The sequence below is a fragment of the Saimiri boliviensis genome, chromosome 15, assembly GCF_048565385.1.
Source record: "Saimiri boliviensis isolate mSaiBol1 chromosome 15, mSaiBol1.pri, whole genome shotgun sequence".
Classification (NCBI taxonomy): Eukaryota; Metazoa; Chordata; class Mammalia; order Primates; family Cebidae; genus Saimiri; species Saimiri boliviensis.
The window spans coordinates 8,442,839-8,463,505 of record NC_133463.1 but is presented as its reverse complement, the minus strand read 5'-3'; the positions used below and the strand labels follow the sequence as shown (position 1 = coordinate 8,463,505).

The 20,667-nt window shown below is 34.6% G+C and overlaps 1 protein-coding gene across 1 annotated transcript in view; it reads right to left on the bottom strand.

Annotated features, from left to right (window-relative positions):
* RP1 (RP1 axonemal microtubule associated) overlaps positions 1-20,667 on the bottom strand; it is a 302,959-nt gene that overhangs the window by 209,221 nt on the left and 73,071 nt on the right. The window contains exons 6-9 of the mRNA XM_074386610.1: positions 15,939-16,102; positions 12,343-12,429; positions 9,252-9,384; positions 1,936-2,087 (exon numbers count right to left, since the gene is read on the bottom strand). Coding sequence (XP_074242711.1) covers positions 1,936-2,087; positions 9,252-9,384; positions 12,343-12,429; positions 15,939-16,102 — 536 coding nt within the window. The remainder of the gene's footprint in view (positions 1-1,935; positions 2,088-9,251; positions 9,385-12,342; positions 12,430-15,938; positions 16,103-20,667) is intronic.

Below are 20,667 nucleotides of genomic sequence, written 5' to 3'. Positions count from 1 at the left end.
GCAATCAGTAATCTACTGAGTGCCTGAACACTTCATACAGCTCTTTCCCTTGGTTCATTTCAGAGACAGAACAAGTCTCCAGCTGACCCACCTATCTCCGAGAGCTGACGGAACTGGGTCTTTGCTAGGCTTTTGGGGGCAACAAAGAACAATGCAACTGTGTGGTCTGAACACAAGTGCAGGCATTTGCCATAAATCCTCTCCCCAGCTTAATGCAGAGTGAGTGGGAGATAAATTCCAGCTCTCAGGTTCTGCCTGAAGAAAAATGGAACTTGATCATACATCTAGCAACCCAGCTTTTCCAGCTGCTTCTTAAGGGCCTGGCTTCTATCTTACCTACCTCTAGGCAATGATAGGACTTGGCACACCCTAAACTCCTGGGGGTCAATAAAAGCAAAGACTGTAGTTGGGACAAATACACAAGTTTGAGAGGCACTGAATCTCTGCCAAGTTGATCAATGAGGTCTATTTCCTACATGAAGCCAATTTTACAGGGTTAGGAGAGGTGGCTGTCTCATCTAATACATAGAAACTAATAGAGTCAAAGAAAATGAAGGAAAAAAGGGCAATATGTTCCAAACAAAAGAACAAGATTAATTTCCAGAAATGGAGCTAACTGACATACTCAACGGAGAATTCAAAATAACAGTCACAAAGATACTGAGGTCAGGAGAGCAATGAATGAACCAAGCGAGAATTTCAACAAAGAGGAAATACAAAGGTTTAAGTTCCAGAATAAATAAAGAACTTTCACAATTCAACAACAAAAATGAATAACCCAATTTTTTTTATTTTAGATTCAGGCAGTACATGTGCCAGTGTGTTAACTGAGTATATTATGTGATGCTGAGGTTTGGGATATGAATGATCCCATCACCCAGGTACTAAGCATAGAACCCAACAGTTTTTCAATCCTTGTCTCCTTCTTTCCCATCCCTCTCCACATCTCAGTGTCTATTGTTGCTCTCATTGTGTTCATGAGAACACCATATTTAGTTCCCACTTATAAATGAAAACATGTAGTATTTAGTTTTCTATTCCTGCAAATAACCCAACTTTAAAATGGGCAAAGTACTTGAATAAACATTTCTCCAAAGATTATATACAAGTGGCCGATAAGCATGTGAGAGATGCTCGACATCACTAATCAATAAAGAAATGTAAATAGAAAGCACAATGAGATATCCCTTCGTAGCCATTAGGATGGTTACATTAAAAAAAAAAAATTAACACGCCTTGGCAAGGAGATAAAGAAACTGGAACCCTTGTGCACTGTTGGTGGGATTGTAAAATGGTGCAACCACTATGGAAAACAGTACATCAGTTTCAAAAAAAATTAAAAACAAACTACGATATGATTCTGCAATCCCACTTCTAAACATATATCAAAAATAATTGAAAAGATGAGCCCAAAGAGATATTTGCATACCCATGTACACAACAGCATTATTTATAATAGCCAAGAGGTGGAGGCAACCCAAATGTCCATTAATGGATGAAATAATAAACAAAATGTAGTTATTTTGTTTACACACAATAGAGTATTATTTAGCCTTAAAAAGAAAGGAAATCCTGTCATATGCTTTAACACAGGTAAATCTTGAGGACATTATGCTAAGCGAAATAAGCCAGTCACAAAAGGCAATTACTACATTACTTCCCTTACATGAGGTATCAGAAGTAAATATACAGGAATAGAAAGTAGAATGGTGGGTACTAGGGACAGAAGGGAAGAAGAAATTGGGAGTCGTTAATTATTAGATTACCAATTCTGGAAGATGAAAAATTCTGATGATTCATTGCACAGCCATGTGAATATACTTAACATTACTAAACTGCACTTAAAATGCTCTTAAAATAGTTACAATGGTAAATCTTATTTTATGTGTTTTTACCATGATTAATCTTTTTTAAATGAAAGGACATTTTGCTTACTTGTCCTCTTAAAAAATTGAAGGCGCTCTTCGATCTAAATAGTTTTCTGGATCCCGTATCTCCCTTTTCTCCATGGATAGAAATGTAGACGTTTGCTGTTGTTCCAGCATTCCATAGCTCACCTGTTGCCACATTCACTTCATATATTGTCACTGACAACATAAGAAAAAAAACTTTAAGTGCCAGGCATTACTCATATAACAGAAAATTAAGTACGGAAGTCTCCTCTTACCCATGGTAGACAAGTTCCAAGACCCCCAGTGGATGCCAGAGACCACAGATAGTAACAACTTCTATATAAAGTATGTTTTCCCTACATATACATACCTGTAATAAAGTTTAGTTTATGAATTAGGCACCATAAGAGATTAACAATAACAATAAAATTGATTAATTATAACAATCTAATGTTCGCAAAAACAAAAACTTTGTTCTTACCACAAATCTTACTAAATGTGACATGCTTTTTTTTTTCTTTCCATGTTAAGTCAAGAACTTTCACCTTTTCACTTAAAGATAGTACTTCACAGCTTCTCTTCGAAATATCCAAATTGCTAGCATCGCTGTTCTTGCATTTTGAGGCCATTATTCAGTAAAATACGGGTTACTTGAACACAAGCACTATGATACTGTGACAGTTGATATAACAACCAAGATGGCTACTAAGTGACGCACAGGCAGAGAGCACAGGCAGTGTGGATTCACTAGACAAAGGCGTGATTCACATCAAGGCAGGATGGAGCAGGATAGCAGAAGATTTCATGACACACAGAATGGCACACAACTTAAAATTTATGAATTGCCTGTTACTGGAATTTTGCACTTATTATTTTTGGACACCAACTGACTTTCGGGGACTCAGACCAAGGAAAGCAAAACCCGTGGATAACAGGGGACTACTGTACAGAAATCCAACTAAGAGTTCTAGCTCCAGGTAACATGGAGTAACCCACACCATCCAGTTTCTCCTATTGAATGCAGCTATAAAACTTTGACAGAATGCATAGAACAGCTATATGGAGATCAAAAAGTGAACAGCAGCAGGAGGGGTGGGGAAGAAGATCAAAATTTAAAGTAACACAAAGCAACTGTGAGTTTACCATTTCTCCTCCTCCACAGCCCCCAGCCTGGATTCAATGTACCAGAGACCTGGAAATAGGCACTGGACCTCAGATATGGGGGCTTGGTAGAAGCTCTCCAGTTCTGGTTCAGGAGGCAGGAAAGGGAACTCCTCACATACAGAGAAGAGAAGATGTAGACATGCTACCATTTTCTTACTTGCATTTCTCTATTTTCTTACATCCCTGTGCCTGGGAAGAAGAGCACGTAGAAGCCAACATTCTGAAGGAGAGAACTTTCTCTTCTGTTTGGTAGAACTGGGCTTCAATGGGGTCTTCCTTCCAAACAGGAAGACCATAGAAGTACATAGCGTAACAGGATAACTAAAATCTCAGTTTTCTAAGCCAAGAACCAAAAGAAAGATCCAAGAAACTTCAGAGGCTTTAAAAACTGAACTAACATTGGAACCACAGCCCACATAAGACAGGTTAGAATTTATGACCTGAAATTAACCAGTAGTCAACTGTGTACTAAAACAAAATATCAAAATTCTCCTTAGGATTTAAATAAGAACTAGTGTCTCATATAATAATATATAAAATTCCCAGGATATAATATGAATGCTTGGAATATTGAGAACAAGAAAAGTATCAACTCACATAGGAAAAGAGAATGGAGACATCACCATTGAGATGACATGGGTACTGATTATCTGGCAAAGTTTTCAAAGCAGTTGGGATACAAATGTTACTACAAACAATCACGAACACCCTTAAAACCAATAGAGAAATGGAAAATCCCTGCAAAGAAATGGAAAATTTAAAGAACTAAATAGAAATTTTAGAACTGAAAAAAAAGGATCATAAACATACTTTAAAACTCACTGAACAGGCTCAAGAGCAGACTGGAGAGAGCAGAGGAGAGCACAAACAAACTTGAAGATAATAAACAGAAGGCATCCACTCTAACAATAGAGAAAAATATTTTTTTAAAAAAATGAGCTGGGACCTATAGGATAATAACAAAATACCTAATACTCATGCACATGAAGTACCAGAAGAAGATAGAAAAAGATTCTGATTCAAGAGTTCTTTGAATTCAAAAACAGTCCTGTACTGCCCTCCTACACCAGCTCCATCCTCTGGATTTTCACATCAGTTGATATTCCCTCATATTCCATTCCCTCCTCGGCTCATGCAGAAGGTTTATAAGTAGGAATTATTGAAGGAAGTTTTATTTACTTTCTGGGATGGTTAACTTGACAATCCTTTTCTAAAGATTAATAACTTTTCTCCATTTGTTTTCATTTTTTCCTTCTTTTTATTTTTTTGGATAGAGGGTCGGGCTCTGTTACCCAGGCTAGAATGCAGTGGAACAATCATGGCTCACTGCATCCTCAACCACCCAGCTTATTTATAGATACATTTTATAATATCATTATGCATATATAATGATAGGTATTATATATAAAAAATGTTTTATATATAATATCAAAAGTTTTTTAAAGTAGTAACATTTTTATATATAAAAAATAATTATATTTTGTATATTATCTACTATTATATATACATAATGATATTATATAATTATATGTATATATTTTAAAAGAGATGGTGTTTCACCATGTTGCCCAGGCTGGTCTGGAACTCCTGGACTCAAGAGATCCACCTGCCTCAGCCCCACAAAGTGCTGGGATTACAAGTGGAAACCACCATGCCCAGCCTTCCGTATTATTTTTCCAAAATTTCATTTTTCCTTTTATAAAAACCAAGTGACTTTGCTAAAATTGGATAGAGAAAACAAGAGGAGGGGAATCAGAGTAACAGCAGTCTATGACCTTTGTGCTATTCTAATCAGAGGTGTTCTTTTATTTTCCATATAAGAACTTAAAAGACAAATATATAACAAAAATGAACTAAAGTTTTCTTAATTAATTGACATATTTGGCCAGGATTCAACTGGGTAAACTGAAATACAACATAGTTGTTTCATTCAAAGTTCCCATAGGACATCAGCAAGATGATACAAAACAAAGCCCTAGACCCATATTTGCCCACAGAGGCACTGTCATAACAACAATGCTTGGAATATTTGCCTCTGTGAGAACCCGAGAAACTGGCTAAGAGGTTCCTGCACCCAGGCAAGCCCAAAGACAAAAAGAGCCTCATCGAAGCCAGTAGAAAAATTCATGGCATTTTACATGCCTAAGCTCCTCCTCTACCCCCAGCACATACAGTGTGACCAAGTTGCATTTATACCTGGATATAGAAGGGATGGTTCTACATATGAAAATCAATCAATGTAATATGCCACAATAACACAAAACTTCATTGATATAGAAAAGCATTATTATAATCCAACATCCTTCCTTGATAAAAACTCTCAACAAACTAGGAATAGAAGGAAACTATCTCAACATAATAATGGCAACATATAAAAAGCTCACAGTTAACACAATACTCATTGATGAAAGACAAAAAGCTTTTCCTCTAAGATCATGAAAAAGACAAGGATGCCCACTCTCATCATTTCTATTCAACATATGACTGAATATTCTAGCTACAGCAATCAAAACAAGAAAAACAAATAAAAGATATCCAACTTGGAAGAGAACAAGCAAGATTATCTGTTCGTAGGTTATATATGCAAAAAACTCTAAAAGGCTCCATACACACACACAAAAAAACAGTTAAAACAACAGAATCAACACTCAAAAAGCAGCTGCATTGCTGTATACTAACAAAGAATAATACAAAAAGAAATTAAGAAAACAACTGCATTTACAATAGCACCAAAAACAATAAAATAGTGTACTTAATACTAAAGCAAGGCAGCAAAAGGTATGTACAATGGAAACGACAAAACATTGTTAAAAGAAATTAAATACAAATAAATGGAAAGACACCCCATGTTTGTGGATTAGAAGACTTGATATTGTTAAAATGCCTACATTACTCAAAGCAATCTACAGATTAAATGCAGTCCCTATCAAAATCTCTATAGCAATTTTTACAAAAATAGGAAAAAAAAAAACACAAAAATTCGTATAGATTGCCAAGAGACCCCTGAATAGTCAAAACAATTTTGAAACAATCAAAGTTATAAGCCTCACACTTCTTGATTTCAATACATATGACAAAGCAACAGTATTAAAGGTAGTGTGGTACTGGGATAAAGACAGACAGACATAGAACAGAATAGAGAAATCAGAAATAAACCCTCGATTATACAGTCAAATGATTTTGACAAGGGTGCCAAGACCTCTTGTCAAGGAGAAAGATGCTCTCTTCAATAAATGATGTTGACGAAACTAGGTATCCACATGCAAAAAATAAAATAAAGTTGAACTTTCATCTTACATCGTATACAGATATTAACTAAAAACAGATTAAAGACCTAACCATAAAAATCTAAATCCATAAAACTCCTAGAAAAAAATTTAAGAGAAAACCTTCAGAATATCAAATTTGGCAATTATTTCTTCAATATGACACCAAAATCACATGCAACAAAAACAAACATAAACAAATGGAGTTACATCAAACTTAAAAACTTCTACACAGTAAAGGCAACAATCATTCGTGTAAACAGGCAACCTATGGAGTTGCAAAAAATATTTCCAAATCATATATCTGATAAGAGGTTAATATCCCAAAAAAATAAGGAACTCCTTCACCTAAACAACAACAAATGAAAAAAGAGACAATTCAATTTAAAATTAGGCAAAGAGCTTAAATAGACAATTTTTCAAAGAATAGATACAAATGGCCAACAAGCCTACAAAAATTCAGTATCACTAATTATTACAGAAATGCAAATGAAAACCACAAAGAAAAACTACTTCACACCCATTAGGATGGTCAGTATTAATGGAAGAAAAACAAGTGATGGAGAGAATGCAGAGAAACTGGAACCCTTGTGGGACTTAAAATTGTGCAACCACTATAGAAAAAGGTATAGAGGTTCCTCAAAAAATTAAAAATTGAATTACCATATAATTCAGCAACTCCATTTCTAGATATGTACCCAAAAGAGTTGAAAGTAGAATCTCAAAGAGATATTTACATTTGCACACCCATGTTCACTACATTATTCATAATAGGTAGAAGGTGGAAGCAAGCCTAATGTCCATCGTCAGATGAATGGATAAAGAAATTGTGGTGTATATATGATGGAGTAATATGCAGTCTTAAAAAGAATAAAAAATTCTGTTAACATGCTATACCATAGATGAACCTCAAGGACATTACGTTAAGTAAAAGAACCCAGTCGCAAAAGGACAAATACTGTATGCTTACACTCATATGATGTATCTAAAGTAGTTAAAATCATAGAAACAGAAAGTAGAAATGTAGTTGCCAAGGGCTGAGAGAATTACGGTGGGGCAGGGACTGAGGGGAATTAGTATTTAATGGATATAGAGTTTCAGCTTTGTAAGATGCAGAAGTTCTAAGGATATGTTGCCTAACAGTGTAAATACACTTAACATAAGTGAACTGTACACTTAAAAATGTTTAAGATAGTAAATTTAATGTTTGCGTTAATTATCACAATTAAAAATAAAATTGTTTTTAAAGTAGTTCACACGGCCTGCAAGCCCACCTTTGGTTTTTTTCTTAGGAACCTTTATCCTTTGCAGAAAATAATTCCATAATGACAACAAAGTTTTTTCAGGTATACATGATGATACACTGGTAAACTGGGCAAAAACTTCTAGAGTTACTGTTGTTTTAAATGACAAATAACTACCATGAGTTTTTAAAAACTTAAAGGAATAAAATATAGAAAAAAAAAAAGACATTAACCCAGCTTTTGTTATTTGTGCCACCTAGAACTTATGTGTCTACCTCCAGTGAAGGGTGTTACCTGTTTTTAATGATATAATTTCAGACACATCATCAATCTTAGCTAGAATTTTAGATAAAAATATGGCAAAGGCCAATCATCATTTGCTATAGCTACCACTGACCTAGATAACTAAAGGTTTATCAGGTTTATAGATAGCATATGATAGGGTATGTTTAGAATACCAAGCCATGTCCTGAAACTGAAAAGAAAAATCTTTATTAATAAACCGTAAGGGTCAAGCACTACACAAAAGACAAGTAGAATCAGAATGTATTTACAGAGTGTGCCTTTTGAGCAGAATTTTAACAGTTAAAATTGTGTTAAAATTTTAGGAAAGCAGCAGCAAAAAGTGACCTCTGCATCATTACTAACAATGGGTAGGAATACGGGCCCTGGAGAACATCTGCTCTGGTGAAACGTGTGGGTTGATGAGGAAGAACAGCATGGCAATGCTTATAGACGGTGAAAAACATACTTACGAATGGTGAGAACAATGCTCATGCTTCACTTTTCAGTAAATAGGGCTATTCATGTCTTTTCGAAAATATGTTAACTTCAGAAATTTAAGAAAAGTGATCACACCTATTTAAAACCACAAAGGAATCCCAGTCTGTGCAAATGTTTTACCAGTCTATGTTCCCTCAAAAAAATTACACAGGACGTACCTAAGCCTAATGTCAGATAAGACTTATTATTATTTATTTATTTATTTAGATAATTAAGACATCACATTTTTAATAGAACATAGCCTGGATTGGAGAAAAAAAAATCTATTTTTTGCCAACTCTCCATTTAATAAACTCATATGTCCTTATCCCATTCTCCTCCAAGGCAGAGGCCAGCAAACCCAAGAGCAAATGGTTCTTATGGACAGTCACCCTGAATTCTTGCTGGGCAGCAGCGACTACCTAACCCTAAGTAAAACAAGAGCTCATTCTCAGCTATAAATTTCCACAGGGCTTAAACACATCTCTGCTTTTGTCCAGACATTTAGAAAGTCATTGACAGTCGTGTTTTTATTTCCTAATCAAATAGATAAATATTCAAAAATGAGGCAGAGCACGGTGGGAAAAGTATACATTGACTTGCCTTTCTTAGCCCTGGAGTAACTTCGTTTGACATTCAATTTTCTCATGACCTCCTAAGAATTAATTTCCTTATTTTGATTAAGAAGCATTTCCGCTGACCTTCCTACAGGGCTTACTGTTGACAAGAACATATTCCTGGATGCCAGCATGTGAAACAACTAAAAAACATTTAGATGCAGCTGCCACATCGGAGAGGTATGTGATAAGAAACCAGCAGTCCTTAAACATTCATTCACTCAACATGTGTTTATTGGTTCCCTGTCCTTCAGCATTTAGGCAAACAAGTTTTATCTGTGCTGCCTGGAGTCAGCCCTCTCCTACCTGGAAGGACGGGTTGTCCTTTACTTAAAAGAGGAAATTCTCGACAGATTTCCCCATCCTCTCGATCTCGTGCCAACCATCGCTGAACAGGTACATAAAACTGTTTTCCAGAAGTCATATTATGCAAGTGTATCTACAATAACAATAATATTACTTTCAAAAATGTAGGAATGCTTTATCAAAATGTCAAGTTTTTGTTAAACACTGCCACTTAGCTCAGAGAACATTTTCTTAAATATGAGAAATTGTTGATAATTTGACAGTGCTAATTTCTTTTTTTACTGCCGTCTCAAGTACAATGGCATTTCTTTTCTCTATCTAAAAATCTTCCTATTCCTATTTATTTATTTATTAAAGACAAAGTCTTGATATATTGCCCAGTCTGGTCTCCAACTCCTAGGCTGAAGTGATCCTCACACCTCAGCCACCTGAGTAGCTGGGACCACAGGCACACACCAGTGCACCCAGATAAATTTTTCTATTTCCAGTGTCTCCATTTTGTAATGTTTATATTAAACATGGCAATCTCTTCCCAAATCTTCTGTCATTAATATTTTCCTGTTTGGAAAGAGATGTTTACATTTTTAGAAATATATTATTTCCCTGTTTCAACTTCTTAGAAATTAATTTTTTGGCTTAAAGTGATCTTATAAATATTAGTATAAGGTTAGATTTCACACACTACAGATTCAAATTAATGTGACTCCCCCGCTTGGATCCTTAGCAATGAACAAAATTCAAAAACTAATTATTTATATGGTCACCTAATCCATTTATTCTGGAGTCAAACAAGAATGTTAATAAATTCTGGTAGAAACTGAAAAATATGAAAAATCAACATAAAGTAAAAATTATGTTTTCTGATACTAAAATCTAGCCTTTTCTGAGTAGAGTACTATTATTCTTTTAAAAGCTTCAGTGAGATGTTATTTTAACTATTAAATTAATCTTACCCTTTCGAAAATGAATTAAATCAGAGATTTTCAACTTTAATGATTTCAAAATCACTTTGTTAAAAAGGCAGATTTTCAGCCAGGCACAGTGGCTCACACCTGTAATCCCAGCACTTTGTGGGCCTAAGGCAGACAGATTGCTTCAGCCCAGGAGTTTGAGACCAACCAGAGCAACACGGCAAGACTCCGTCTCTAGAAAAAATAAAAATTACCCAGGTGTGGTGGTGCCTGCCTATATAGTCCCAGCCACTTGGGAAGCTGAGGTGGGAGGATCGCTTGAACCTGGGAAGTCAAGGCTAAAATGAGCCATGATCATGCCACTGGACTCCAGCCTGGGCAATAGATGGAGACCCTGTCTCAAAAAGGAAAAAAAGGCAGATTTTCAGTACCTGATCCTACTAAGGTTTGTACGTCTCAGGCAGATTCAGGAATTTGCATTTATAAATGCATAGCAAGTGTGATTCTGATACAATGTACTATCACCTTTAGAAGGTCTTCCTAAGAACAAGTGAGAATAACTATTGTTTGCAAGGTTACTACTGCCAAGAAAGTCTGATTTGATTATTTTAATTAAGGCCCAAAGCTGATCATTTGAGAAGCAGAAAATAACTCAAGATTTTGAGCTTTTTATTTTGTAATGTTCCCTAACTACATTTGAAAAAAAAATCAAGATTAAGGTTCTTAAAGCAATGTGGTTATTTTATAGAAATGCATTATTGTTGCTATTATGGAATCAGTGATTCTGTTCAAATCCCCATACAAGTTGGATTACTTAAAATTTCAAATTTTGAACTTCTAAACTGTATTACAAAAATTGAAAAGAAAATTTTCAAGCCATTATCTAGCATCTTACTTTGGCAAAAATGGATAAGCTGGATAAGGGCATCTGTACACTCAGAGGGAAAGTTTCAATCAAGACTGTGTCTCTTCTTCACAGGTGCTCAACAAGAGCAAAGTAAACCTTAGGCAAAGTTCCCTTGCAGTGAAAGAATACTTGCCATAGAGAGAAAGATAATAAAAATTTTCAGCCTGATTTTTATATTATTCCTCTATAATACAAAATCTTTCAGATTCCCTAATGATTGTCTCAGCATTCTAATTTCATAATGAATGTAATCTGGCTTATTGGCTATCAAACAAATGAAATAGCAGGAGGATTAATGATAATTTTCATGTGTTAGTTTACCTTACTGAGAGGGAGGAAAAAAGATATTATTGTCATATATGATCACTTAAGAATAAATTTGAATATCATACTTCAAAAGCTCTATATAGCATAAAAGAGTATTTCACATTCTGTATTTTCATGTTTTATTTTTTCATTCTGCTTTCAGAATCCTTTGTAACTTTAACATAAAGAAGATAGTATTAACAACTATACATTCCTGCTAATGGAATTTTTAATGTTTTCAAGGAATTACTCATCTTCTATGAATTTTTCATTAATTTTTCCACATGTTAAAACTCAAGAAGAGCAAGTTTGCCAAGAGTATCAGGAATGAGTCGATGGTTTTCACATTTTGAGAACTTGTTTAAAGAGTATATAGTTAGAAATATCAGAAAATGTAAATACCATACACAAAAATGGAAGACAAGCTCTATGATTTCCAATGTTGAAGAGCTGCATTTACTGACAATCATGGTAATAAGTAGGATTTTTCATGCTGAACAATGTAGAAAATTTAAGCCTTTTTTCAATCTTAAAAATACTCAAGGGGCATTTTCTTGCTTAGCATAAATAGACTAAATTTCAGATCAGGCATTCAAGTCTACTAGTAGACTATTGTTTCATCAACACAGTGGTCTATCTTTACAACATTTCTGAAGCAAATAACATACAGCTAGTCATCTGTTTATCAGTAGTGCAACTACATCGAAGAAAATATATGAGTTTATCCAGAGTCCAAGGCATTTTTTTTCTTTGCAAAGAGGTGAAAGGATTGCTTAGTTAAGGTGCCTCCCTCAATCAATTAAGAATTAATTAATTATTAAGGGTACATGATACTTCTGCCTTAAAGAAAACACTGGCTAAAAAGGTACGGGACTCCATTAACTCATTATAGGCATGATGGGTTGACTCCTGAGAGAAATATGCAGAGGATTTTGCAAAGAATGGGAAAGTATTGATATATCCTTACCTCCTTGCAGTGCCAGGAAGGGGACTGTCCAGAGTTGGTATGACCAATACGAATCTTAAAGAGTCTTCCAATATCTCCAACTGTTATCTATAAATAACCAAGGGAACAACTTTCAACATAATTTCACAAAATCCAAAAAGACATTATATATTGAAAAAGGGGTCAAATCATTAAGAAGAGATAAGAATTATAAACATGTACACACCTAACAAGACAGAACTAAAATATAATAAGCAAAATTTAACAGAACTAAGAAACAAACTCTCTATGATAATAGTTGGAGACTTCAATACACCACTTGAATAATGGGTAAAATCACTAGAGAAAAGAATAAGAAAATAAAGAACTTGAACATTACACAACACCTAGATGTAACATCTATAACACACTCCACCCAACAACAGCAAACAGTCTTCCCAAGTACACAGGAAACATTCTCCAGGACAGAACATATGTTATGCAACAAAAGAAGTCTCGAAAATTTAAAAAGACAAGTCATACAGAGTATCTTGTCCAAAAACAATGGAATGAATCCAGAAATCAGTATTATAAGGCAAACTGAAAAGTTCAAAATATATGTATAGAAATCAGTATTATAAAGCAAACTGAAAAGTTCAAAATATGTGTAAGTTAAACAACATACTCTTAAGCAACAAATAGATCAAAGAACAAATAAAAAATTGCAGGAAAATTAAAAAATACTTTGAGATGAATGAAAACAAAAATATAACATACAAAAACATGGAAAAAGCAAAGGTCTGAGGGAAATTTATAGCTATTAACAGCTACATTTAAAAAGAAGAAAAAGCTCAAATAAATAACCTAACTCTGCATCTTAAGGAACCAGAAAAAGAAAAGGAAACTAAACCCTAAGCTAGTAGAAGAAAGAAGAGATAAACTGATGATAAACAAAATGGAGAATATAAAAACAACAAAACAAATGAAACTGAAATTTGGTTGTTAAAAACATCAATAAAACTTATAGACTTTAGCCAATCTAGCTTTTAGCAAAAAGAATTGCTAAAATCAAAAATAAAAGTAGAGACATTACTATTGATGTTACAGAAATAAAAAGGATTATAAAAGAATACTATGAGCAGTAGTATGCCCACAAATTAGATAGCCTAGGTGAAATGGACAAATCTCTAGCAATGCATAGACCACCAAAACTGACTCAAAGAAATAAAAAATATGAATAGACCTATAAAGGGTAAAGAGATTGAATCAGTAGTAAAAAACCTTCCAAGAAAAAGAAGCGTGGGATAGAAGGTTTCACTGGTGAATTCTATCCAATATTTTTTAAAAGAATTAATTCCAAACACTTCCAAAAAAGAGGTGGGAATACTTTTTAACTCATTCTGCAAGGTCAGCATTATGCTGATAACAAAGCCAGACAAAGAAATAACAAGAAAAGAAAACTATAAACCACTGTGCCTTATAAAGATGCAAACCTCTTCAACAAAACTAGCTAATGAATCCGGAAGCATATGAAAAAGATCATTCATCATAACAAACTAGGATTTAGCCCAGGAATGGAAATTGGTTCTACATACTAATATCAATGTAATATATCATATAAATAAAATAGAGGGGAAAAACACAGTCATCTCAACTGATGTCAGAAAACTATACACGTGCGCGTGTGTTTATGACAAAATCCAATGCCCTTTCATGATTTAAAAAAAAAAAATTCAACAAACTAGAAATTGAAAAAATTTCCTGAATATAATAAAGGGCACTTAGGAGAAAAAAAATTGATAACATCATATTCAATGGTAAAAGATGGAAAGCTATCCTCCAAAATCAGGACTAAGACAAGGATAATAATTTTTGCCACTTCTGTTCACCACTGTACTGAAAGTCCTAAGTAGAGCAATTCAACAACAAGAAAAAATTTAAAGCAACCAAATAGGAAGGAAGGAAGGAAGGAAGGAAGGAAGGAAGGAAGGAAGGAAGGAAGGAAGGAAAGAAGGAAGGGAGGGAGGGAGGGAAGGAGGGAGGGGAAAGGAAGGAAGGGGAAAGTGAATTAGAGGTTGCTAGGGGTTGGTAGAAAGACATCAGGGAGTGACTGCCTAACAGGGTTTTCTTTTGGATCAAATAAAATGTTATAAAAATAGATAGTGATTGTTGAACAACACTGTGAATGTACTATATGCCACTAAATTGTACAATTTAAAATTTTTTAATGGTTACTTTTATGTATTTTACCATAAGAAAGAAAAAAAGAAAAGGTCTATGCAAAGAAAGCACAGGGAAAAAAGCAAGGAAGATGTAAAACAAAGTCTGCCTAAGAACCCTTACAAAAAACAGTTCATCAGAACAAACAAAGTTGTGATCAAAATTGGCACGAAATTAACTGCATTTAATGAACCCATCACCTCTACAAATGAGAGATCAATGTAGCCATCCCGGTGCTCAAGCAAAAGTGACAACACAAAGAGCTGAAATTTAGTAGCAGCATTAAGAAAAAAGAAGCATCAAACTATGAAAACGAGGGGTTAAACCATGGCACATCTATACCTATGTAACAAACCTGCACATTCTGTACATGTACTCCAGCACTTAAATAATTTTAAAAAAGGAAAAAGAAAGGAAAAGAAAATGAGGGGTCAAGGGTGTTCCTTTCATATTACTTATTGGAATTATTTAGCCCTATAAACTATATGAATATACAATTCAATTTAAAAGTAAACACGAAACACTAAAATAGCAAAACAAAAACAGTTCAGACTCTTTATTTCTTACAGAAAATAATGACAAAGTCTTAATCTTTACTTTTAGTGACTACAAACATAAGAGTATCTTTAAATATTAACTCATATATGATAGAAAAGATAGATTAAACTAATCTAATGGGAGCAATGTTTCCAAATGGTTCAGTCCCTCCTGTGGTTGTAGTAAACCAAACGCCCAGGATCACATGGAGGTGGCTGTCCTGTGAAGACTTGAAATACTTAAGGACACTCTCTTTTCATTGTGAGTTTACTCTGTCTCCACCTGGTTCAAGTCAATCCTTCTGTGCATCCATTAATTTATTCAACAGACAGTACTAAGCACCTATAAGTGCTAGGTGCTTGGCCCATTTCAAGTCTTGCCTTGGTTTCCCAATATTTCTGACTTCAGTTTAACAACATGGCACTAGTGTCCCTGCTTCATCTTTGTTTCCCTCTAGATCCTGATCTCTCTGTGTCTAACCATGGTCTAATAACTTGATAACCAATAACTAATAAAAGCCAATAATTAACAATTTGATGACAACTTCTTTGCTGTCCTTGTTTGACAATTTTATTTTTCCCTTTTTGAGCTTGACTTTGAGCCTTATCTGTAGAGCCAGAAAGATATAAGCCCTTTCTCCTGATGTCTGTCCAGATAAAAATAAATGTTGACCATCTAGTATTTCTCTCTAGCTACTGTCTCTTCTCATACTGCAGATTAACTTGTGTTAAATCTGCTTGAGCAAAAACATCCATAAATTACTTTTGAATGATCTTCTCCAGGGAACATGGTGTTATTAAAGGGATGGACTATGTTCATTCCAAAGTACCTACTAGCTGTATCACTTATATTAACAGCTTATACTCAATTTTATTACTTACAGTAAATATGTCTTGATGGCCATCCTGAAATCGAGCCCCATCTGTTCCATAAAGATATATGGGAGCTGAACTTCTATGCTGTCCATATAGAATAATATAAATCTGTGAGCTGGTCCCTGCATCTGGCAAGTCACTGGTGATTATAAAAACTTTCCATTTACTACCTATAAAAGAAAAAATAATATACAGCATTATGGCAACTGATCGAAATGGAAGACTCAGAACAGAAGGTCCTCATAAAACTAGGAGAGTTCAGGATAGATAAAACTTACTCTTCCTCTCCTCTGAAAAAGTGACATAACAGAAGATGTATATTTGGAATTTAAAATACTCAATAAAATTACTACCATGTAACAGTGAGAATATTTCCAAGATCTTTAGTGAAGTGGCTAGAGTGGTATCATTAGCGTATTTCAGTTGGTCATACCTGGACTCCAAGAAAATAACTAACTTCTTTGATGTTCCCAATATTTTGACAAAATATCTCCAATATTCTCAGCTCTAGCATGTAACATGTGCATTCAAAATTAATGGCTTTTAGGATTGTTTTTTGAGTTTAGATATTTATTTTCCAAAATAAAAATTTGTATAATAATTAAGAATATAAACTGGAATTAGATGAGAATTTGAGACGCTGCTATAATTTATTCATTTATTATTTTAAGTATCCCCAAAAAATAAAGTAACTAAATCCTACAAACAGAAGTAAATTTTCTGTCACCTAGAAACCAATGAAAATAACGCTAGAAAATACATGGCTCACTGTGAATGTAACTGAGACTGACTAAACATTATAGTACCTTAATAGCAGTACGATATGTCCTAGGATTTCAATTTAATTTTCCAGGTTTTTCTAGGGTAAACATCAGGGTATTAATTCATTTTCACATTGCTATAAAGCTACAACCTGAGACTAGGTAATTTATAAATAAAAGAGGTTTAATTGACTCACAGTTCCACATGGCTGAGAGGGCCTCAGGAAACTTACAATCCTGGCAGAAGGCAAAGAGAAGCAAGTACCTTCTTTACAAGGCAAGAGAGACAGAGACAAAGACAGAGACAGAGAGAGAGAGAGAGAGAGAGAGAGAGAGAGAGAGAGAGACAGAGAAGCTGCCAAACACTTTTATAAACATCAGCTCTCATGAGAACTCACTATCCTGAGAACAGCATGGAGGAAACCATCCCCATAATCCAACCACTTCCCACCAGGTCCTCCCTCACTCCTTCAACATGTGGGAATTACAATTTAAGATGAGATTTGGGTGGGGGCACAGAGACAAACCATATCAATCAGAAAGCTGATCTGTAAGAAAAATGAAAGCCAGGTGTGGTGGCACATGTCTGTAGTCCTAGCTACTTGGAAGGCTGAGGTGGAAGAATTGCTTAAGCCCAAGAATTTGAGGTTACTGTAAGCTATGATCTTGGTACACTACACTCTAGCCTGGGCAACAGAGCAAGACCCTGTCTCAACAAAAAAAGAAGGAGGAGGAGGAGAAGGAGGAGGAGAGAAAAGTGAAGTAATGAGGATTTAGGGAACACACTCAATATTGTATAAAAGAAGTAAGACTACAAGGCAATAAAATTAAGAATTATTGACTTAAATGGCATCCTATTCATTAGACTGTGTTTTCCTCTCTTCAAACTTTGAACTAAAATGTATTTGCCATTTTCATCATTAAAATAAATAAAGACTAGATTTAAATTTTATTTATATGGTTACAATAAATGAACATTAAATTAATGGATGTTTGTATTTGTGTTTTTTATTTATTTTGTTTTTTTTTTTTTTAAGAGAGGATCTCATTCTGTTGCCCAGGCTGGAGTGTAGTGGTACAATCTTGGCTCACTGCAACCTCCACCTCCTGGATTCAAGCGATTCTCCTGCCTCAGCCTCTTGAGTAGCTGAGATTTCAGATGTCTGCCACCATGCCCAGCTAATTTTTGTATTTTAGTAGAGACAGGGTTTCATTATGTTGATCAGGTGAGTCTCTAACTCCCGATCTCAAATGATCCACCCACCTTGGTCCCCAAAGTGCTGGGATGACAGGCATGAGCCACTGCACCTGGCCTATTTGTTAAAAATCTGCTTTAAAAGAGGAAACTATATTTTGTTTACCCTATACATGGTGGAAAGCCATGTTAGGCTACCAAGTCATCTTGTTAGACAATCAGTAAATAAAAACATAATTTAAAAAAATTAGTAGAGGACCGTCTGTCTTTAACAGTGACAGAAAAAGTTAAACTGCAATTACAAACTATAGATCTAGAAAAATTCTAGCTATGCTCTGTAGATACCTGATATGTTAGTTCTTGTTTCAATAAAATGAACTAATACACTTCCTGTCTTAGAAATGCTGCAAAAGAGTTCAGGGGAGAATCAATACTTGTTAAATGTGCACGGACTAAGTCAATCAAGAAAGAAATTGCATTTTCCAACAACTAGGATGGAAGGGCTGAAAAGTGAAGGAATGGAAATAAAATGAAAATAATGAAATATGATGTCTGTTTACTACAGGCTTTTGTACCTCCCTAAATCACTAAATTGTTAAAATCTTAATCTTGCAAAGAAGTACCATAAAAACTGAATCTAAAGATCATGAACTAAGATTCACCTTTCAGTTTATAACTTACATTTCAATCAACAGAAAGACAACAAGTCATTGAGTCATTACTAGCTGACCACTTTCTAGGGAGGAGTAGACGAAAAACGTAAAATGGTATCATGGTCTTCCATTAGCTTGTAATCTACATGAGGTAGTAGGCCAACATACCAAAAGAGAAAAACATCAGAATATTTTTAATATAAGATTTTAGTGAAGTGAGGTCAGATCACAGAAAAACCAACAAGAAAAATCAGAAGAAGGAGAAGGAAAAGAAGGGAGGGGAAGGAGGAGAAGGAGAGAGTGGGGAGGAAGAAGAGAGCAACAAGAAGCCAAAAGAAAAAGAAAAACGTCAGCAGAAATTAAAGAAAGTACAAAACTTTATGCCACAATCTTGTAAAGTAGAAGCCAAAAGACAAGTAAGAGAGAAGATTCCTGGAGTTTTTACAGCATCTAACCCAGTTTTCTCAGAATGCTATGGGAGAAAAAATGGGAACAGACAAAATTCTAAGTCTTTGAAATATACATATACCCACTAGTCCTCAATTTGACAAAGAGTAAATGAACTGGAGAAAAAAAGAATGCAGGTAGTGGACAAATGGCTCCTTTTTTCTTTATATAAACAATTTAGTCATTTAATGGGAAAAAGGAAAGAGTCAATTTATCAGAATAGACATAAAACAAATTAAAAAATCTGAATAGTCCTATATCCTCTAAAGAAATAATAAATTTATACTGTAAATATTTTTCACAAATAACTTCAGGCCCAGATGGCTTCAATGGTGAATTTTCTATCAAACCATTCTAAAAAATATTATCAATCCTATATAAACCCTTCAGAATCATTCCCAACTCATTGTATGGAAGAATATTACTCTGGTACCCAAATCAGAAAAGACATTATAAGAAAACTACAGAGCAATAATCCCCATAAACACAAATAAAAATATTCTCAATAAAAATATTAGAAAGTCATATCAACTATAATCTTCAAGTTTATCCTAGGAATGCAAGGTTTTTTTTTAACATTAAGCAACCAATCAATGTAATTCACCATATTAACAGAACACAGAACATGAAATGATACTCAGCATCATTACTCATTAGAGACATGTAAATAAACTAAAACCACAACAATATAGAGCATTACATATAATGACTACAATTAAAAGCAGTGAAAATATCAAAATAAGGATATAGAACAATTAGAACTCTCATGCATAGCAACAGGAAATGTGAAATGGCATAATACTTTGGAAACAGTTTGCAGTTTCTTGTAGAGTTCAACAAACTTACCATATATCCTTGAAATTCCATTCTAGTAATTTACCCAAAGAAAAACATATACACAAAAACTTGTACGTGAATTTTCATTGCAGTTTCACAATAGCCAGAAATTAGAGTAACCCAAATGTCCATCAACAGGTTATGGATTAAATTCTGTCTTCAAAAAAGATATAAAGTCCTAACCTCTGATACCTGCAAATGTGACCCAAATTAAACATAGTGTCACTGCAGATGTAATTACGATATAAACTACGATGAGGTCATGCTGGAATGGTGTAGGCTCTTAATCCAATACAACTTAGAAAAGAGACATACGGGAAAAATGTCAAGTGAAGATGGAGGTAGAGATTAGCATGATACATCTACAAATCAAGGAACACCAAGGACTGCTGGAAATCACCAGAAGCTAGGAGGAATACACAGAACAGGATGTCCCTCAGAGCACTCAAAGGAATCAATTCTGCTGACACCCTAATTCCAGATTTTTACACAACAGAGTTATGAATGAATAAATTCTGTTGTTTGAAGGCACCAATTTGTGGTACTTGGTTACAGCAGTCCCAAGAAACTAAAAAAGATTTGGTAATTGGACATGGGGTACTGCTGTAACAAATACCTAAAGCTTTCTAGCTAGGCTCTGGAATAGGCCAAGGGTGTGCCTGAACAACCTCTTGCTAACAGGATTAAGCATGTGATTCACTGATCCAATCAGCTATCTCAACAGAAGCCAGGAATAGAGATGGGGTTACAAGTAACGATCTCTGGGGAACTCTTGTGTCTAATGGTACGAATCCCTTTGGCAGCCACAGAAGACCAACAAGGTTTCAGAGAATATTATTTCA